Source organism: Podarcis liolepis (genome assembly GCF_965112155.1).
Source record: "Podarcis liolepis genome assembly, chromosome: 2".
In the NCBI taxonomy this organism is placed as follows: Eukaryota; Metazoa; Chordata; class Lepidosauria; order Squamata; family Lacertidae; genus Podarcis; species Podarcis liolepis.
The window spans coordinates 25,017,871-25,039,068 of record NC_139555.1 but is presented as its reverse complement, the minus strand read 5'-3'; the positions used below and the strand labels follow the sequence as shown (position 1 = coordinate 25,039,068).

Here is a 21,198-nt window from a genome sequence, read left to right as displayed (position 1 = left end):
GTGGATAGCTGTCAAGATATCAATGCAGCCACCGTCAGTTATCTTTTGAATGCGGTCATGCCTGCACATGCTTTGATTATGGGAAGGAACAGTCCATATCTAGCTGCAGACAAGGAAAGGCCATCTTGTTTTCCTTTGAGGAGCAGCTGTATTTTACAATTTGCTTCTACTGTAGTCGTTCTGGGTTCTGGTTAGGATTTTGGGGAGTGATTTTGTTTAACCGTAAAGAGAGGCTGTGGGGAGAAAATAAGACCAACAAGAGCACAAATTAATTCTCTGGTTTCCCTATCGCCACCAGCTGCTCTCTCTGCAATGGCATGCCAAGCCCTGAATTGATGCTGCATCTTCCTGTGGCGCAAAGGCATAAGATAAAAGTGAATAATGCAGATTGAACACATGTATGTTAGGGCTGCCGTCTTGTCAAGCCGTTTTGGCAGGAGGTTCCAGAAGCAATAAAAATAGATGATGGGATATGATGTTCTGTTAAATCCTAAAGGACTCTTTCTGGGATGTTTGAAGGGTCACACCTGACAGGAAGACTTGGAAATTTCGAAGAGTTTTACGTGCGATATCAAGATAAGTGGTAGCTGCATCCTGGAAATCCTCGAGAATATTTTGGTATGAGGAAATTTGACATTTCTAACCAAAACGTACAGATTAAAAGGATACTCAACAGACAGGTTTATTGAAAAGTGGTGTTTATTTATAATCAGTGGAATATGAAATACCATGATAATTGAACCATATATATTATTTTGATAGGTCCAACATGTTGTTGTTGTTGTTTTGTTGTTGTAAATTTAAATAATATATTCATATGCTGTATATTTTATAATACGGTTTTTTATGTTTGGATTTTCACAAAAACAAAAATTGTTTTACAAAAATGAAATATGGTAGATTTGAATTGGAAGAGCAAATAAGAACGGTCAGCTAATTAACTTGCCATTAAATTTGTGTTATCGTCAACACAGCTTTGCAAATATGAATGGTCACTATAATGATTTTACCGTTAATGTAATTGTCACAGTCTGGTCTTGTATTGCATTTATCCCTTATCGCTTACACATTCCCACTCCCCACCTGCATTCCCATGCAACCTTATGTATGTATAGATCGGTCAACTTACATAAAATTGAATGCATCTGAAGTGGAGACTAGTCCGCAAAAACCTATGCTATATATTACAAGCCTTTCCGTAGCTTTTAATGCAACAGGCTTGCATGGCTAACACGCTGGATATATGTTAGCTGATTGACAGTGATTGCCTGCTTCATGCGGAAAGTTGATTGCATTGACAAAACGTTGATTTTCCTCTAGCAGGCCGTAAGCATAGTGCCAGAGTAAGTTTTTGGCAGTACAGTCGTACTTTGGAAGTCAAACGCCTTGCGAGTTGAATGTTTTGGCTTCTGAATGCCGCCAACCTGGATGTGATTGTTCCGGTTGGCAAACGTTCTTTGGAACCTGAACGTCCATCGCGGCTTCTAGTTGGCTGCAGGAGCTTCTGCGTCTTGGTTCCCGAACATTTTGGAACTTCCGGAACGGATTCCGTTCGACTTCCAAGGTCTGACTGTACTGCATAAGAACGTAAAAGCTCTGCTGGATCAGGCTAAAGGCCCATCTAGTCCAGCGTTCTGTTCTCACGGTGGCCAACCAGTTGCCCTTCGGAGGCCCACAAGCAAAACATGAACCTTAACTGCATTTTGCCAGTGGTGATTCCCAGCAGCTGTCAGCCAGGGGCACATTGCCTCTGATGCTAACTGTAATATAGCTGTTGTCTGTAGTAGTGAAATACGTACCAGTATGTTGAAGTTTATATTTCAGCCATTCTTTGGCAGTTCATGCCACTAGGACTGCAACACTCGGCCTTCTCCTTTTTTAAAAAAACAAACCATAATCCCATTAGAACTACTGTTTTATTAATGTGCATATTTGTGCATAATTAATCAGCAATTAATCAATTAAACCGCATAGCTTATTCCACTATGATTTCTTCAGACAAGTGGTCATTCTGTTTGCCAGCAGCTCCTACAGTTGCTCATTGGGCTGGCTCACTGTAAAACTGTGTTTCCCTTGTTAAATGGCAACTTTAGCAGAAGTCTGCTTTCTTAACCTTACTTTTTTTCAGCTGAAATAAGCGTAACTCTGAATAAATATTGTTAGGAGTGCTTGTGTCTGAGAGCTGTCAGGCTAGTTGGCATGAGGGAGAGGACCTTTTCAGTGGTGGCTCCATACTTTTGGGTTGAATTGCCGGCTGGGGTTCTTCAGGCATAAGGAGAATCCCAAAACTCATATGTTTTTACTACCATTTCTTTGATACATATTTTTTGTGGTTCGCTCCTCCCCTTTATTGTAACTGCCTTTTGTTGAGTTTTTATTGTTGTTTGCACTGTATTTTTTTATGGTTCACCATATCCTTGGACCCTTAATGGCATCTTAGAAGTATTTTAAAAGAAATAAACAAATTAGGAGTATGTTACTTTAAATAGTTCATATTAATGTTTGGACTGAGAAACAAAATGAGCATATGACTGAGGTACTATGCTGTTTGTACTGCATCTTTTAACTGATTCCTGCCCTGTAAATTGTGATTCTACTTTTAAAGAGTGTGCACAGCTTTTCCTAGTCTCTTGACGTATTGGCTATATTCTGAGCAGATTTATGAGTAATCCTGTTCCATTTGCTAAAAAAACAACACCAGGCAGTTGGCAGAAAAGATGGGATGCGATCTGTAATACTCACAGGTTGATCATGTGTGGATATTGGATTAAGAGGAGGGAGAATGACAATGTATTATCTTGCATCTTTTCCTACAAAGTACAAGTACGATTGTACGTGAGAGCTATACAGGCTAATTTCAATTAACTTGTGTTACCAATAAACTATTGGCGGATTTTAGATGAATCATTTTGCTTCTTCCGTTGTGTAGTCTATATAGACCTTGGAATTTTATCTCTCAGAAGCTGTGGGTGAAAAGCATTCAAACAAGGACCTACAAAATGCTTGTAGGTTACCCCTAACATTAGCTCTAGGTTTCTAAAATCATATTAGCAAGGAGGTTTTTGTGTGTGGGGGGGTAATGTCTCTGGTTCACTGCACTGCAGCTGGGCTGACTGATTAGCTAAGTACCTTTGCGTGACCTCCATGCTACACTCCCCCTGCTTTCTTCAGATTTGCATCAGATGCCGCTGCTAATTTAGCATTACAGCACCAAGTAAAAAGGAATGAGAGGTTCCTTTGCTGAAGTCGCCTGTACTTCTTCTGTAAGCCAATACTGTACATGTGAAGTTATCTGGATCATTAACAAAAGGGGGTAACTAGAATACAGTTTAGTTCAATAGAGGCTTCAGTCAAACATGATGGGCATTAAATATGTAAACAGAATGCCTCTGTCTGGTCAGGAATTGTCTTTCTTGAAGTAAAGTGTATCTGCCTACTATAATGACATTTAAGTCTGCCTTACTGGCCCCCGGATGAGGTTTCACACAGTTTCTCCTCCTTGAGTGCTTTTATTTCAGTACGCCCAGATTGCAAAGTGCTGTGATCACAATGCTGTGTGTCCACAGAGAGACTCTAAAAGCCTCTTTCCTTTTTGTGCAAATTGCCTCATCTAGCCAATGTTGTCAGCTTTGTCAGAAATCCCTTTAACCTGAGTTCTTCACAGGCCAGATCCTTATAGAGAGGAATTGCTGTCAGATTACACAAATGTGCTTGAAGGATAACTTCCCTTTCAAGATATTATTATTATTATTAAAAACTATTCAAAGAGGGGAAGCAAGATTAGTGATGTAAATGAACATTGATTTTATATAGCAAATGTGCCATCTCTGTGTACATATGGTTAACTTTCTGCACCATGTTCTAAAGAGGTTTTTGGGCAGTAGTGACAGATAATTTTAAGCTGCAGAGGTGAGAAATAAGTTACGGTTTGTTTGCTCATCTTTGAGATGACTTGTTGAACAAATCATGGTAAAAACAAATCATAGTTGAGCATTACATGCAAACAGTCTGTGAGTTGAACTGAAATAAGCATTTGTATTGAATCCTTCTCTTGTTTACTTGCATGTGCCGCTTTGAACAAGCTTTTCTGGTTGCTTGTCTCACTGTCACCTTTCTTGTCTGCAGCTTGAAATAAAATCCGATTTCATTTGAAAGAAGCATTTCCTGGTCTCTCATCAGTGTTGGGACTAAGTGATTTGGCTGTGCCTGAACCCCTGGTGGTCTTTTGCCCATAACAATTTGGTGATCCCAAAGAGACCACACTGCTTGATGTTGCCAAGGCCCTGATACTGTTAGAGCTGACCAAAGGAGCAACACAGGTGAGTTCACATCCCTGTGGTCTTTCTTGGGATTTTGGACCTTTGTATGAACCGCCAAGTTTGTCCCTAAAATTGAGAGACACCTTTCTGGTGGAAACGTCTGGACCGGTGGGGTCTGGAATCCATGAATGGGTGGTCTAGTAATGTATTTGGTTTAGTTCTACTTAAATGTCTGTAGCTCAGAGTGTTGGTTTTGAAACAGGTTTGAGACCTGTAAAAATAAATCAGTGATTACAAGTTGAAGTTCTGTAGCCTGTTGAGTAAATTTTATTGGAAAATCCATGGATTGGGTCAGTACTGTGTGTTTTGTTGGTACTTTTAATATGTATTTTTAATATGGCACTGTGGGTTAAACCACAGAGCCTAGGACTTGCCGATCAGAAGGTCGGTGGTTCGAATCCCTGCGACGGGGTGAGCTCCCGTTGCTCGGTCCCTGCTCCTGCCAACCTAGCAGTTCGAAAGCACGTCAAAGTGCAAGTAGATAAATAGGTACCACTCCGGCGGAAGGGTAAACTGTTTCTGTGTGCTGCTCTGGTTCGCCAGAAGCGGCTTAGTCATGCTGGCCACATGACCCGGAAGCTGTACGCCGGCTCCCTCAGCCAATAAAGCGAGATGAGCGCCGCAACCCCAGAGTCGGTCACGACTGGACCTAATGGTCATGCCAACTAGCTAGTGGTGAGTGCTTTGAAATGATGCAGAGCAGCAGGAAGACTATGCACAAAATCCAGTCCTTGCTTGAAGCTTTACTAATAAGCAGAGCAGTCTGTTGTCAGTGAGCTGAGTCTCTATCTGTGTACAGTGGTACCTCGCAAGACGAATGCCTCGCAAGACGAAAAACTCGCTAGACGAAAGGGTTTTCCGTTTTTTGAGTCGCTTCGCAAGACGAATTTCCCTATGGGCTTGCGAGTTTGTTTCCTTTTTCTTAAAGCCGCTAAGCCGTTAATAGCCGCTAAGCCGCTAATAGCCGTGCTTCGCAAGACGAAAAAACCGCAATACGAAGAGACTCGCGGAACGGATTAATTTCGTCTTGCGAGGCACCACTGTAATTTCATTGCCTTGGTAGTGTCGGTAGCAAGAGAGTAGAGTTCTCAGATTTTGTCTGTCTGTGTCTTATTCAATTAAAAAGCAATTAATAGCAAGCATTTATTTCAGGAAAACTTAATGATTTGATAAATTGTTTGTTTTTGTGGAGACTAGGTCAGGAGTGGAGCCATAGTTGTATAATGTTTGTGATGGGAGTAACATTTAAAAACACACGCACACTTCAATGTTGTTTGGCACTGTTGTCATTCAGTCACACTTGGCTTCTCAGAAGACAGTTGATATGCAGTATTCCTAAGGGCAGTGCGTTCTCTTTCTAAATCACAGGGATTTTCAATCTTTTCCTTTCCTTTTCTTTTTTCAAAGTTCCCGAGGACGGAGGCTTAGAAAAGATGCAAACATTAGAAACCTAACCATGCCTTGTCTGTAATGCTTACCATAGAGCACCATTAAATTCATTGATGGCATAATAAGACATGGTAAGCCATCTACCATGGCGTACCATGGGTGAGCAGTGCGCTAGCGTCAGGCTGGATTGCTCCTTCTGCACTCCTCCATCACAGCAACAAATAAGCAATTGTAACAACTGTACATTTTCTTTTCATACGCTCCCAACATTTCCCGAGAGGAATTCGGGACACTCCCCATCCCACTGCTTGTCTTCCCACCCCCACCCCCCCGCCTCCACCTTATCTTCCTCTCTCCACCACTGTTTGTGGCCTGTGGTTGCAGGCAAAGACCATGATGCACAGTCAGGGGAAAAACAATGTTGTCCAGGGTTGTAAAGACTGCAGAGAGGATAATTGGGTGCACTCTTTCCACCTTCCCAAATCTATGCTTCCAGGTGCCATAAGAAAGCTACAGAGATAGTGCAGGATAGTGCGCACCCCGGAAATGATCTCTTTCAGCTTCTGCCTTCTGGAAGAAGGTACAGGGTTATAAAGACTAGGACTAGCTGCCTGAGAAACAGTTTCTATTCAAATGCAATTTTGGTTTTAAACGCAGTGTATATTGTATTTAATTATGGGGTATCAGAGTTTTTAGGGGGCTAACCAGGCTGGGATAGCAGGATTGTTGGTTTCTCAATGTCTGATGTAGATTTTCAATTTCGTTGTTCTATTTGGGACAGTGCAATAAAGACTATTGTATTGTATGATGCGGTAGAGGTGGAGTTCGTGGTACAGCAGAAGTGTGTTGTCAGCATGCTTCTGGAAAAGCCCAGAGCCTTTGCTAGGGCAGCACCACCACAGGTGGAGACTGTGGCAGTGGTGGTGTTGGCCAAAATGGGACATCCAGGATTACTTTCAGAAGCTGGGGTTGCTTATGTAAATCTGGGATGTCCCGGTAACATTGGGGCCCCCTTTTTTTAGTATTGTTAAGTCCAGTTTTACAGCGGTACCTTGGTTCTCAAACGTAATCCATTCCAGAAGACCGTTCAAGTTCCGAAACGTTCGGAAACTGAGGCGCAAAGGGCTGTCTGCAAATTCAGTTGAGAAAATTGAAAAACACTCAGCGGAAGCTGTTTGACTTCTGAGGCGCATTCGGAAACAGAAGCATTTACTTCTGGGTTTTGGGTGTTTGGGTTCCAAAACTTTCATCAATGGAGACGTTCGAGAACCGTGGTACCACTGTAGTAGCTTTTCCTGTGCTTGCAAAGCTGGATGGAGTGGAAGAGTATTTCTGATCATGTGCAAACATAAAGCTTGATGGAATTTTGCTAAATAAATATAGTGTTATAACATCTGGACTTGGAGGGTTGTTTGTTCATCACAAAATTAACTAAAGTGTGGGGATACGGACCCTTTTTGTGTTCACCACCCATATTTGTCTTTAAAACTTCCACAGGCCCTATGTTATGATACCAAAAGGTTTTTTACTTCTACCAAGGCTCCCCTCATTTCCCCCTCCAATTTAGACTTTTAAATTATTCTTTCTTGATTGCTCCCTTAGTTTCTTAGTTTCTGTGATGTCCTGCTTAAAATACGTGATTCACCCCCGCCCCATTTGACATTTACAAAAAAGTAATAATTGAATTTTGTAATAAATGACTCAAAATAGTGTAGAATCTTTGATGGAAAACTCTTATGGAAGGCATCCTTGGGTATTTATGAAATTATTCAAAGCTCCTGTAAGAGTCTGCTCATTATTCTACAATTAATAATATGCACATTGGGCATTTAAAAGGTACAAATTCATTTTATGTAGCACGCCTCATGCTTTTTGCTTGCTTTTCAGGCCACGTGTGAAAAATGCCTACAGATGCTCCGAGACATGTGGGAGTGTGGCGACAAACCAGAGCTCTTTTATACAAGAACTGCCTAGTTAAATGGAGGACGAAAAAGAGCAGTGTTCAGGTGAGCTGAACAGCAGTATTCTAATGTTTATGGCTGTCTGTGTTTTCTACATTTATCTGAAAATGTTGCTGAAGGTTTAACGGCATTTCTTTAATTCTTGGGGCTGTGTTTTAAAAAGATCTTTCAGATTTGCCCTTGGGTTCCTTCATCAAAAAACAAAATTGCTTAAATGTGATGGGCTATGCTAAAGGCAGTGTTTTAGTTAGCCAATTTTAATCCTTTGTGCTCCACGTTTTCTAAAAAGTGGAACTTGCAAGTATAAGGAATGTATACGATGATTATCATGAGCTCAGTAGGAAAACAGTGTAACCATGTGAATTGCTGTAATCACACCGTCATTTCAGTACTGCCACAATCTCAGGAGAAGCCTTGGTGCTTTTCTACCCATGCTGCAGCTGACTGTGCTTTTTGTTATTATGAATCATCAAGGGCACACTGACTGCGAGACAATATTAGGAGCAATGCTGTAGACCAAGAGCTGTTCTGCAAAGAGCATTTGCCAATGGAACTGCCAGAATGGGGCAGAATCATGCAAAGGACATGGGTGCTGCTAGAGTAGAATAGACATGCCATATCCTATACCCTTTCAATCTGCAGTGGGTGTAGCTGTTGACAGAGCAATTTTGCACCAACCCCAGACTTGGTGTAACAAATTTCCCTCCCGCTGGTTCTCATTTAAGTCTGTTGAGATGCTGTACCCACTAGTCATGATTATTTGCTTCTAAGGGTTTTGAATTTATCTGAATAATGTTGATTAATTTGATGTACTTCTTTTATACTGAGCAAATTTGTGCAAAGGGTACAGTCCTGTTTATTATGCATATTTAAGCTTATTGCCTACCATGGGGTTAGGTACAGGAATGCAGCCTTAGGTGGCTACTGTCAGTTACTGTTACCCATTTAACTTATTCATTTCATTTGTGCAGGAAGTCCTACTTCCACTTTTCTTTTTATTTTGGCTAATATTAATGAGCATGATGTATCCAAACAAGAAATATGATGAGGTGCCTGATTCTGATCTTTATTCTGTGGATCACTCCAGCATCTCTGAGTTAATTGTTGGCTACACACCAGCGAATGATGAGACAAGAAAAATCATGCACAAAATGTCTGCAGAATACTTTACAGAAGGTATTGTGAGCTTTCATTCTACTCTTTTTTGTTTTGTTTTTTGTTTGCTCCATAAACGTGTTTTGCCTTTTCCCTTTGCATTTACTTGGCAGATGCAGTTATCAGAATGATTTATCGAGTACGTTTTCTGCATGGAAGAGTGTTTCTCCTGTGTAAACACTACATTCTCATAGCCTTTGACTTCACATTTTGTTCATATTATCTAATCCTACACGACTACTGAATCCCTCTTACATCCAGCTCAGCGAAATATAAGGGCTCAGACAGACATATTTAAGGAGGAAGGCTTCTTTTCTCTCTCACTAGAATCTTATCTCCCAATGCGCTGTTCTCCATTGTTTCCCACTATTCAACTTGTTAGAAGACTGCCTCAGAGGCCCTGAAGAATACATCTTCCTACTATACAGTGTTCTCATTGCTGCATACCAAGGGAGTTTTCACTACTATTCCTGTGCCACTGCCTGAATCACATTAATAAGCCACATAGCAGTTATACCTTCCAGGAACAAAGAAAACAAGTTCAAGATTTGTCTTTCTCCTATTGGAAAAACTGGGTGAATATCCCTCCAGGGACATTGGCATCCTGAGTCCTAAGTGACCTGCCCCCATGCCTTATGTTACTTGAGAGCAAAAGATCTGGGCTCTGCCATTATATTTCCAATTGCTTGAGTAGAAAACACTTGCACTTCATTTGCCAGGGGCTCAGAGCCCTAATCTATAGAATCGGTCCACGGAAAAAGTACTTTTCTATTTTTGAAGCATACAATTGCTAGGCTCATGTATAGGACATGATATTCATACGAGTTTACAATTTTCACTTTGCTGTCTGTTGCTTTGAAAAACTTCACGGGTTCCCATGCTGCCTGAAAAGCTAGAGCTGCCCTTTCCAGCACATACCGGTATTTGTAAAAACAAAAACGGCCTTCTAGGCTGTGGGCTAACAAATGAGGCAGCAGCTAATGTACTGAATTGTCCTTCTGTTGATATAGATGTCCATAGTTGAGAGTAGCTAAGAGAGACTTTTATATTTTGCAGGAATAATTACAGAAGAATTTCTAAGTGAGGAGGGAATGCAAGAGGCTAATTTTCGTAACCCTCGAAAATTTGTGGGTGTAATTTTCAAGGATTCTATGTCCTACCATCTCAGATTTCCTCCTGCAAAGGTTCCAGTATCTGCAATTTATATGGAATCCAGAGGTAATACCTGTATGTATGTATGTATGTATGTATGTATGTATGTGTACCCCTTATAATATTAACAGCTTTAGTCATGGGAGCAACTTGCAACAGTAATTTTCAAGCCAGTTGTTTTTGGTTGAGCAACTGCTAATCTTTTTGCTGATGCTTTTTCTTTGTTATTTTATTGAATCTATTTTTTGAAGCTGCCTAGAGTGTTTAGGTAGAAGAGTGCGTTAAGTAAGACAACCAAACCCACATTTTTGTTCCCATAGCATAGAATCACTGGGCAAAATCTAGCTCGGTGACAATAAAACAAATTCATAGGGTTTTGTCATCAGAATTTATGTCAGCCTTTTTGCTTTTGGCTAATTAACAGAGAAAGTTTAGGTTTCTCATCTTAGAATTTGTTTTTCCACAGCCAGCTGCCCAAGCCCTTCCAAGATATGTGAAGCTGAAACGTACTGGCGCAATGGATTCACTGCTCTACAGATCAGTATTGATGCAGCAATTATACAGGTAAATGAAAAGAATGAGAATGTGAAATGCCCTGAATCATTGTTGTTCAAGAAGAGTTGATATATTAAAAATCATTGCACTTTCTTTCTTCCTTGCATTGTAAGGCATTTCACATAATGGAGGGCTTTTGCTCAAATGAATGGCAATAACATTTGCCTTCATGGTGACTATCAATCAAGTGTATATGATGATTTCCATAAAGATATCAAGGCCAATGGTTAGCCAAATATAAAACGTTTTTTTCTGAGTTATGCCATATACGTCCACCCAAATGGGTATTGTGGATATACGTGCAAGCAACATTAACTGTGTTATGTGTCGATAAAGTTGGTTAACTGGGTATTTTCGATAAGATACAGCAGACAGGTAGGTGGAGAGTACCATCATAAGAAATGAGAAAACAAGAGGTATGGCACACATGACTTACAAGATATGCAGAAACACCAACCTATAACTGAAACCATTAGAGACACAAGGAGAACCAAGAATAAAAGGCTCTGTATTACATCAAGAAATTTTTTCAACCAATTAGATGTTACTTATCCCAAATTTCTTGAGAAGCTAGGAGAAGGGACAAATGTAATTTTTAAATTTTTTATGTATTCGATAAAATCTCACCAAACAGAGGCAAAAAAGGTGGCCTTTGTTTCCCTTTCAAAAAAACAAACACATGAAAATTATATTACATGAAACATTTACCCACAGGTAAATGTCTCACATAATGCAATTTTCTATATATCACTCCGCCATCATGTCAAAAACAGCATTTTGAACTGGACATGGAAGCAAGACTGGAAGCCCATAAACACAACAAAGCACTTGAGAATCTCACAGAACTCAAAAAGCACTTACTTCTAATGACTGCACTCTATGGATGCTTTCTGAGCATTTATCATTTTTGCTTGTGAATGTAACATCCCATGCCAGTTTTGGTTTGGTTTAGTTTTCATGTGCTTGTCTCATGAAGTTCTATTTTGCTATTTGGTTTATATGGGTAAAATAAAATAAAAATAAAATAAGGCCGTTCTTTGTTTTGTTTTGTTTTTAAGTGGATTTTGGCATGTTGAACTAGTTCCAGGAATGCTTTGACATAGATATGAATCAGTTTTTGGAAAACCTGAAAAGTTGGTGATAATGCAGCGTCACAGGTTGTAGTATGGACATGTTTTCTGTCTGAAATTCATTTTTTATTAATTTATTTGACTTTTCCTCTGCTCAAGAACCCCAAGATTCATAGAGTGAAATAGATAAAGCAAGCAAGCATTTAAGAAATCAGTTTTGTGAAACTCAAAAACGTTTGAGTTCCATGGGATTTAGCTGGATTACTAAACTAGGTTAAAGCACACATGTTGTTATATTTGTTTTAATGATTTTGGAATTAAAGTTTACTTAATAGGGGCAGCATAGAAACTGATTTTAACATTCCCTTCCTTTTCTTTCTTTCTTTTTTAGCTGAAGACTAATCATTCGCTATTGGAAGACCTGAAACTAACAAACGCGGTCATGATGGGAGAGTCTGCCATTATGGAAATAGACAATTTCCCTCGTGCAATCATTTTAATTTATTTAGTAATTGCCTTTTCCCCCTTTGGTTATTATTTGGCAATTCATATTGTGGCAGAAAAGGAGAAGAAATTGAAAGAATTTTTAATGATCATGGGTCTCCACGACACTGCCTTTTGGTATGTATGTGCCTTAGTTCTTCGATGTTAAGTAAACAGCATGGATAGTAATGCAAAGCCAAAGCCATGTTTTAGTGTGATTGCGTAGGCTCTCAGAGACGAGATCATAGCTGCTTTGCTCCTTCTAATCCTGCTACTTTGAGCTAAGCTGTGGTTTGGGTTAGCGTGGTTTACAGCATGTGGTTTGTCTGGAGGAGACTTACCTCGAGCATTTCTCCTCCTCCTACCACAAACATGGACAAACAGATCACAAGGGCTTAGCTTACTCTCAAAGCCATTGTTGATTTTTCATATGCCGCCATTATTGATATGAGCTCTGCCAAAGGCTCCAAAATGGATCCAATGGTACATGGTAAAGAAAAACCTATTATCCTAATGATGCTGCCACCCTTTTGCTCAATATGAATTCCAAGAGGCCTTGCAAACTGTTTCCCCAGGCCAGGATCTTATACCTCATTCCCAGAGGTCAAGTAACACTTAGATTGGGTACCATTATGTAGCCCTGGTCTTGGGGGGCAGGGTTAGTTCTGACTGTTGCAGTTCCTCAGTTGTGGAGAGGTCTGGAAAGGAAACCTCTCTCTCTCTCCCTGCCCCCACCCTCATCAATGTTGTTTTCCTTATCTTGAGCCAAAGGATGATGATTATGATGATGATAATTTATTATTTATACCCCACCCATCTGGCTGGGTTTCCCCAGCCACTCTGGGCGGCTTCCAACAAAAGATTACAAATACATTAAAACATCAGTCATTAAAAACTTCCCTAAACAGGGCTGCCTTCAGATGTCTTCTAAACGTCTGATAGTTGTTTATTTCTTTGACATCTGATGGGAGGGCGTTCCACAGGGAGGGTGCCACTACCAAGAAGGCCCTCTGCCTGGTTCTCTGTAATGTTGCTTCACGCAGTGAGGGAACTACCAGAAGGCTCTCAGAGCTGGACCTCAGTGTCCGGGTTGGACAATGGGGGTGGAGACACTCATTCAGGTATACTGGGCCGACACAAATAGTTGGCAGAATTTCTGAGACAGCTGTTTTGAAAAAGTTCGGAAGAATTATGTACTTTAGAACTTTTGGATTAAAATGTTATTGAACTCATTTCAATATCTGTGCCACAATGTGCTCCATTCATTTGAGATTCACGCGAGGGCTCATTTTAGGGCCTTATCACTTCGTGCAGCATTGAGTAGCATGTATTGCATTTGGCTTCAGTTTGTTGTTCTTCATGGTCTCTGGGGTATCACATCTGAGTTCTGCACCTATGTTGGGCAAGTTCAGGATTTTCCTAGAACTACCCTTCTGTTTGGATAGAGCAGTGAATTGAGAGACAGGGCAAGCACCTTCCAGTTCGGTTCTCTTCTGGCTGTTCTTACAATAACAGTAATTTTGTCTTGTTTTGTTCCAGCCCTGGTTTGTTAGCCCACGTTCAAACCACCCCAGCAACGATGTAGAACCTTTTTGGCTTTAGATGAAATGGAGAAATATTGCTGGGTGTCAAAATCCCTGGCCCACCATTTCCTGTGACTTCGTGAAGATGCTAAATAGTATGAGGGACAAAATAGGCCAATGCCAAAGGGGTGAACGGTGGTCCCCCCAAATCACCTTCTGGGGACACTTCACCAAGCAGGACTGAAGCCACTGAAAAATGGTGTCTCCAAGCCAAATGTTGGACATTAATGGCCAGTGACATAAAAAGCCACTGAGCATTCTAGTAGAACTCAGAGGGACCCCATTACTTCCCTGTCTATTATCTAGCGTAGATAGTTGGCAAAGGCAATTTTAGCCCCAAACTATATCAGAACCGAGATTGGAAGGCTTTGGCCTTCCTAGAAAGTTCCCAACTTGCTCTTCTCAGGTACAGAAACCAGGTTTGAGACATGCCCAGATGACCATTCAAAGGACTCACAGAAAAAGTATCTTTATCTGTATAGTTGTACAGATGACCTTGAAATTCATGAACTTTCATTGTGTTTCTCCTCTTTCTAGGCTTTCTTGGGTCCTACTGTATACCAGTCTGATATTTGTCATGTCCCTTCTCATGTCGGTCATTGCAACATTCTCTTCGCTCTTTCCCAAAAGTAGCAGCTTTGTGATATTTCTTCTTTTTTTCCTATATGGAATATCTTCCGTAAGTGTGTGTATGTGTTCGTGCTCATTGTCAGTATATTGAGAGTACTGTGTTTTGGAGTCCTTGCTATAGTGGCATAAACGATTTGTTTATGATGTTTTTTTTCCCTCTGCTGTGAATAGCAGTAGGTACCCTACCTCTTTGACATAAGAGGTCCTGAATAGTTACATTTGCTTATACATTTTGGCAGACATTATTTTTCATTTGCTGTTGAATGTATTCAAATGGCTACTTACCACATAACCCTTCCCTGATATTAGAATGAACTGCATTACTTATTCACTGCAGTCTTATTTTAAGCTGGCAGCTTTTAAAGAGTTATTAATTATCCATTAGCCAGGGGTGCAGTTCATCTTGGAAACATTACCACTGATTTTAGTGGACCTGGATTATTCCAGTAGTTTCTGAGTGTTTTAAGTCTTTTGAATTTTAAACAATTTATTGCAGGCATAGGCAAACTCAGCCCTCCAGATGTTTTGGGACTACAACTCCCTAGCTAACAGGACCAGTGGTTAGGGATGATGGGAATTGTAGTCCCAAAACATCTGGAGGGCCGAGTTTGCCTATGCCTGATTTATTGTTTCTTGATGCTTGCAGGCATTTAAATAAATCAATGGTGGGTAGCAGAATGCACTCTGTGGATACTAAGATTAATTTATTTACAAATTTATCATCTGCCTCCTGTGAGGCCAGGGGTTTTGGTTTTTCAGTTTCAGAACAAACATCTTCAAACAATAGGCTATGAAGCTGGCTTGTTTATCTAATCACTGTCCATTTCAAACCACGATTCCTCGTTTGCATGTCATGACAAGCCACAAGTTGTCAAAAATGAAATGTAACTCTGGCAAAGTCCTTAGCATGTGACCCCAGGTTTTTGTGTGGGCTCATTTCTGTTCATGCACACAGTAATCAATGGTTTAACATCATGCGCAAATTCAGCCAGCATATCAAAAGCTATAACACTCTTAGGAAAAGATCCTCAGGATGATGGCCAGTTGATTTCTTGGATCAGGTACATTATAGATATTAAGAGAGCAATACGTTGTAATTGTTCCAAATTGTCTACACAAATTATGATTTCAGCAATTTTAATCGAGGTTTCTTGTGCACTGAAATAAATGTTCTGTTTCTGTTCAGGTTTTCTTTGCATTTATGCTGACCCCTCTCTTCAAAAAATCAAAATATGTCGGTACGGTTGAATTTCTGACCACCCTGGCTTTTGGTTTTGTGGGCCTGACAGTCGTCCTGCTGGAGGATTTTCCAAAGTCATATGTCTGGTTACTAAGTCCTCTGTGTCAGTGCACATTTTTGGTTGGTGTTGCACAGGTTAGTAAAGTTCCCTATTTAATCAGTGCTGGTATATGGGTTTCCATGAATAGTAACTTCACTATCGCTTAAATACCAGATAGGATAATAAGATTTCACCTCAGTGTAAAAAATGTGTGACACGGAGTTGTCATTTCTTAAACTTGCAGTGAACATGTTGCTTGTTTATTATCAATGGTTTTCTCATCTGCTAACATTGGCAGATATTTTGGGGGGACCAGAGCCAGAATAAATCTGCAACCCACACCCAGCACTCTCTGGGATGAGTAAATTTGGAATAGCTGGATCTTGGGCTCAGCCAGGGCTATGCAAGCTGAATTCCCTCATCTTGGCTCAGCTGGAGATATGCCAGTATAAGTCCCATAGCCAGCTGAAACCTGCTGAATTGAATTCAGGTCAGGATAACTCCCCCCCCCAAGGGCATTCTGTGGGTATGGTAGGGGCAGGGCAGGGGAAGACTTAGCGTTATTCCAAACTCCTTTGAGCTCAGTCACATGACCTAGTCAAACTTGTATTTTAAAGGCTTGTTTAAAGCCTGACATCAGCCGTACTCCTGAATGGAGTTAGGAATAGGATGTTCACAGACGTGTCCAGGATTTCAACTAGTGTCCCAGGGGAATTTCGGAAAACCGGCCAAATGTCAACAACTTCCCCCCAAATAGCTCAACAACCCTGGGATATGTCCCAAAGCATTTTTTTTTTAACTCTGGGGCAAATTACACTGGCTTCCTGTCATTTGCATCGCTCTAATTAGCCCTTTCCTTTTGCTAGTATACAAACCAATAACAATGTGTCTCCACAATTATTGATGTAGGAGAATTAATGGTTTTTGTTTTTGTTTTTGTTTTGTTACGTATTTTGTGTTCTCATTTTGTATTTTTATCTTGTGAAGCGCCTCGTGATCTTCAGATGAAGGGCAGTATACAAATTTAAATCATCATCATCGTAATAGTCTTTAAGGTGCCAGAGGACTTAAGCAAAAACAACAAACATAGATAGCCCTCCGAAAGGAGGTTTCTGCTGTAAACATTTGTACTAAGTGTACTGTTTTGCCGCTGTGAAAATGTGACTGCTAACCTTTTCCCAAGATAGTCAGTGGTTAGGTTCACCACCCATGCACTATATAAACCTTTCTCCTTCCATGATCTCAGTAACCTCAGCTGGAACCGGCTAGGGTCTGCATTCCAGCAAAATACGGTAGGTAGGACCAGAATAAGTGCACATTCACACCCTTCTATTCTCCTCTTCCCCTCCCTCTCTTATGCAAAGCTAAGTAGAGACAGGCCAGCTGCCTGGCTTGGATTCTCAGTCATGGAATGTGTGTGTGGGGGGGTTGAGTGTGGCATTGTGGCCTTTGTTGCTTGGGCTAGTGTGCTTGTTTACATCCCTGCTTTCCTCATGGCACTACAAGCCAAAAGAGGAGGCAGCCAAGGAAGCCATGGGAATTGGGGGAGTTGCAAAGTTGCACTCCCCACTCCCAACTGTGGTAGAGGTATTCTGGTCCCCTCTCCTGTTGTATCATTGCTAGGCTGACCAGAGCAGGCATGGCTTGAGGTGAGGCCGCTGAGGTCTGGGTGAAATGATATCATGGTCTGGAGGTTCACCATTCCTGTTACAGGGGCAATGTTCAAGCTCTCATTTCCCATGGAACATGTGCTTACTCTGTTCCCCATGGGATGGCATTCACTCTACCTGCAACAATCATTAATGGTTCATTTTGAAACTCATTGTTTCCTCTCAAAAATGCAGGGTGTTGTGTGTCCAGTTTCACACAAATAACAACTGTAACTTCTTCGTCGTCGTCTTCTTCTTCCTCCTCCTCTTCTTCTTCTTCTTCTTCATTTATTTATTTATTTATACCACGCACATCTGGCTGGATTTCCCCAGCCACTCTGGGCGGCTCCCAACAGAATAATAAAAACACGATAAAACATCAGACATTAAAAACTTCCCTAAACAGGGCTGCCTTGATGGCCAGTTAGAAAAGTTCCCCTGATAATATTAAATAAAGCAATTCTGTTCCATAGTATCTATAACTTCTATAGTCAGTCAGTTTTATTGCACATAGCCAAAGGCTGCTGCAATGTACACAGAATCATTCAAGAATTAAAAGAAAATACGCTGGATTAATACGCTGGATTACTATAACTTCTGTATTTGTTTGCAGGTGATGCATCTGGAAGATTATGAAGGAGGAAGCGTTTTCTCAAATTTAAGCCATGGTCCTTACCCTCTAGTTATTGCACTTTCACTATTGGCCCTGGACAGCATGCTTTATCTACTCCTAGCACTTTACCTGGATCAGGTGATTCCAGGTATGATTGGTTTTAGCATACACGCACGTATGTGCTAAACATTGCCTAACACAGCATAAAGTTGGTAGCATCTGGTAGGACAACATCCGGTCGGTTCAATGCCCACCTGTACAGGTGCATCCCTGTTCTAATAGTTAAGTGGGAAATTGTTCAATGGGTTATCCCCATCCTTCATAAGAGAGAATGAGAAAGCATAAATAGGATTCCACCCCTGGATCTTGAGCCAGAGATGCTCGTGGGTGAAAGAAGGATTTATATGCACCACTAGTATTGCGCAATGCAAAGCATTGTGCAGCTGCACAGACAGCAGATGAGTATTCCCAAACAACTGTCTGAAGGCATTTGACACAAATGCATTACTGGAGGTAAGCTGGTGTGCCTGATAAGTTGCCTGGGTGGGAATCTGTTGTTACTGCTTGGATGGGCTGGGGCCTTTGCACATGCCCCAGAATTATGTGGTTCTTTTAGCTTTGCTTAGCAGGTGACTATGCAGTGTGTACACTCTCGGTGCAAGTGCACAGAGGGGGCAAACCATGGCATAAACTGGCGGCTGTAATTAAAAAGAGATTGTTTGGGAATTGAGAGGCATGTATGCTGACACCTAATTAGGCCCGTGATAGTTTGCTATCTGCCCACACCAGCATGAGCCTCTGTATGGTCTTCATTAGCCCTGGCGAAAAGGAAAAGAACCTTCTTTTGATTTACACTGTCATGGTGGGGACTGAATCAATAGCCATTTGCGTTTCCTAAGATTGAACACCTTTACCTTCAGTTTCCTCTGTATCTTAAATCCAAATATAGCATGGACTTGAGACAACTGAGTTCTGATTGGTTGTTGCCAATGGAGGCTGGTCCATTAGGGCAAATGGAGCTCTTCTCCATTAACTCAGTCTACCATCAGCCAGTCCCCGTCCCCCGCCCCCCGCCTTACAGCCTGTCCTGGGGGTGGCACTTTCTGCCAGCCTGCTGCTCCTTAGTCTCAGTGCTGCACTTGCAGAACTCGACAGGGAGGAGGATGGGGGCAAGAGTGGAATTAGTTGGCTCTGCTTGGCTTTGGCGCCACCTGCTGTTGACCTCCCTGTCTCCCGTCATACTAATCCCAATGGGCACTACCCACCGCTAGTTTTTGCCTCTCGCTCTTACCCTCTAGGTTGGCCCAGTCTGTGGGGTGAAATTTGCATGGCCGTGTTGCGAGAACGTAAATAAATTTGTTACAACTTTCCCAGGCAGCTGTTCAAAATGGTTCCATAAATACTTCCAAATATGTGTTTCTATTGGGTTCAGAAAAGGCAAATACTCTACACGTATCTCCTGATTCATTTGAGCAGAGCAACTGGGCATTAGTTTATGCTGATAATTGAAGGACGTGCATGCTCAGTAGTACTGACAAACTTTCCTTAATAAAGACCTAAACCCCGAATAAACCTTACAGTTTTCTCAGCTATCTAAAAAACCGGTAAGCCATAATTGGAAATCAGTGAACATAAAAGCACCTAGCATTGATATGCTTTGATCAGCCTGTAGTTAATATTTACAGGCCTTTCTTCCTCTCTCTCTTTTTTTTATTTCTCAGGAGAATATGGACTGCGGAGAAACTTTTTTTTCTTCCTGAAACCATCGTTTTGGTTAAAGCGAACCAGAAATTATAAAGAATTGTATGAGAGCAGCATTAACGGGACCTTAGATTTCAATGAGATAATTGAACCGGTATCCTCTGAATTTCAGGGGAAAGAAGCTATCAGGTATGGACTGATTATGCTTCATTCTAGCTTCTGTTGCTAATGTCAGTTACTAATACATCAGGGCATGGGACACGGATGGCACTGTGGTCTAAACCACTGAGCTTCTTGAGCTTGCTGATCAGAAGGTCAGCAGTTCAAATCCACGCGACGGGGTGAGCTCTCATTGCTCTGTCCCAGCTCCTGCCAACCTAGCAATTTGAAAGCAGCCAGTGCAAGTAGATAAATAGGTGCTGCTGCAGCGGGAAGGTAAACGGCATTTCTGTGCGCTTCTGTTCCTCCAGAAGCTGTTTAGTCATTGTGGCCACATGACCCAGAAAGCTGTCTATGGACAAATGGCAGCTCCCTCAGCCTGAAAGCAAGATGAACCCCACACCCCATAGTTCCCTTTAATTGGACTTAACCGTCCAGGGGTCCTTTACCTTTACCTTTTTTACATCAGGCAAGTCTGAAGTAGCAGTGATTCAGTGATTGGAATGTGCAGCTACTGCAAGTAGCAATTATTTTCATGGTTCAACTAATGCCGTGTAAGAAATGTTATGTAGTGGTTTCCGCATGTTACTGTGAACCAACTAGTTCTTTTGAATATGCAGGTTAGCTTTCGCTGCAAACCAAAGCAACCATTATTTATGGTAAAATAAATATTGATCCCTTTATACTGTTCACTTTTTATTTTGCTAGGGAAATTCTGCCAGAGTTCTGTGTTACCTTTTTATAAAAAAATAAAAAAAAATAAAATTAGCTTGTCTTCTTTCAGAATCAACAGTGTACAGAAAACATTTGTTAAGAAAGGTGAAACTGTCGAGGCTCTAAAAAGTAAGAATTTCATCCCTCTGCCACAAGTGGGAGTCCTTGTACTTTGGTTGCTGCTGTTTATTATATAGGGACAGCAGAAGCGATGATATAGCACTTGAACAAGCTTCTCTTAAACCTCACTGATTATTAACTCTTCTGGATGTTTAAATATATTAACTAATATATGTTATATTATGTTGTGATAGTTTCTTAAGGGTGAGTGGGACTGTACTCTGTATGGCAGGGTTTCGAACATTTAATAAGGAGGCATGTAGAAGCACTTTCTTACAGCTTTTATCTCTGTCCCTCACCCCCACCCCAAATCACTTCATTCTTCTTTCCTTTCCTTTCCTTTTTTTAGGTTTATCCTTTGACATATATGAGGGTCAAATAACAGCATTACTTGGACATAGTGGAACAGGGAAAACAACCTTAATGCACATTCTTTGTGGATTGTGTCCACCTTCTGATGGTAAATATCATCAAAATGTGTCTAGTTTATCTGATCTGGGGACTAGTAAAGAAAGAGTCTTTCTAGGAAGAATTAAACAGGTGGAACTACTTGATTTAGTTCATAGAACAACAAGTGCAGAATCACTCCTGTGGAGGGCCTTCTCGGTAGTGGCTCCCTCCCTGTGCAACACCCTCCCTTCAGATGTCAAGGGGATAGAGAATTG

General features: G+C 41.1%; 2 protein-coding genes across 10 annotated transcripts in view; one reads left to right on the top strand and one right to left on the bottom strand.

Annotated features, from left to right (window-relative positions):
• The window catches only part of LOC310700384 (ABC-type organic anion transporter ABCA8-like), a 317,713-nt gene that overhangs the window by 141,780 nt on the left and 154,735 nt on the right, over positions 1 to 21,198 (bottom strand). The window lies entirely within an intron of this gene.
• LOC310700382 (cholesterol transporter ABCA5-like) overlaps positions 1 to 21,198 on the top strand; it is a 53,609-nt gene that overhangs the window by 1,893 nt on the left and 30,518 nt on the right. For 2 of the 9 annotated variants that reach the window (XM_083489809.1, XM_083489810.1), the window contains exons 2-13: positions 4,126 to 4,319; positions 7,596 to 7,714; positions 8,641 to 8,845; positions 9,881 to 10,042; positions 10,443 to 10,540; positions 11,993 to 12,222; positions 14,205 to 14,346; positions 15,484 to 15,672; positions 17,840 to 17,987; positions 19,561 to 19,729; positions 20,484 to 20,542; positions 20,883 to 20,993. In XM_083489809.1, the coding sequence (XP_083345935.1) occupies positions 7,610 to 7,714; positions 8,641 to 8,845; positions 9,881 to 10,042; positions 10,443 to 10,540; positions 11,993 to 12,222; positions 14,205 to 14,346; positions 15,484 to 15,672; positions 17,840 to 17,987; positions 19,561 to 19,729; positions 20,484 to 20,542; positions 20,883 to 20,993 (1,618 nt within the window). In that variant the 5' untranslated portion in view covers positions 4,126 to 4,319; positions 7,596 to 7,609. Of the gene's footprint in view, positions 1 to 524; positions 619 to 4,125; positions 4,320 to 7,595; positions 7,715 to 8,640; positions 8,846 to 9,880; positions 10,043 to 10,442; positions 10,541 to 11,992; positions 12,223 to 14,204; positions 14,347 to 15,483; positions 15,673 to 17,839; positions 17,988 to 19,560; positions 19,730 to 20,483; positions 20,543 to 20,882; positions 20,994 to 21,198 lie in introns of those variants that run through there. The other 7 variants (XM_083489811.1, XM_083489808.1, XM_083489815.1 and 4 more) reach the window with 5 other exon arrangements.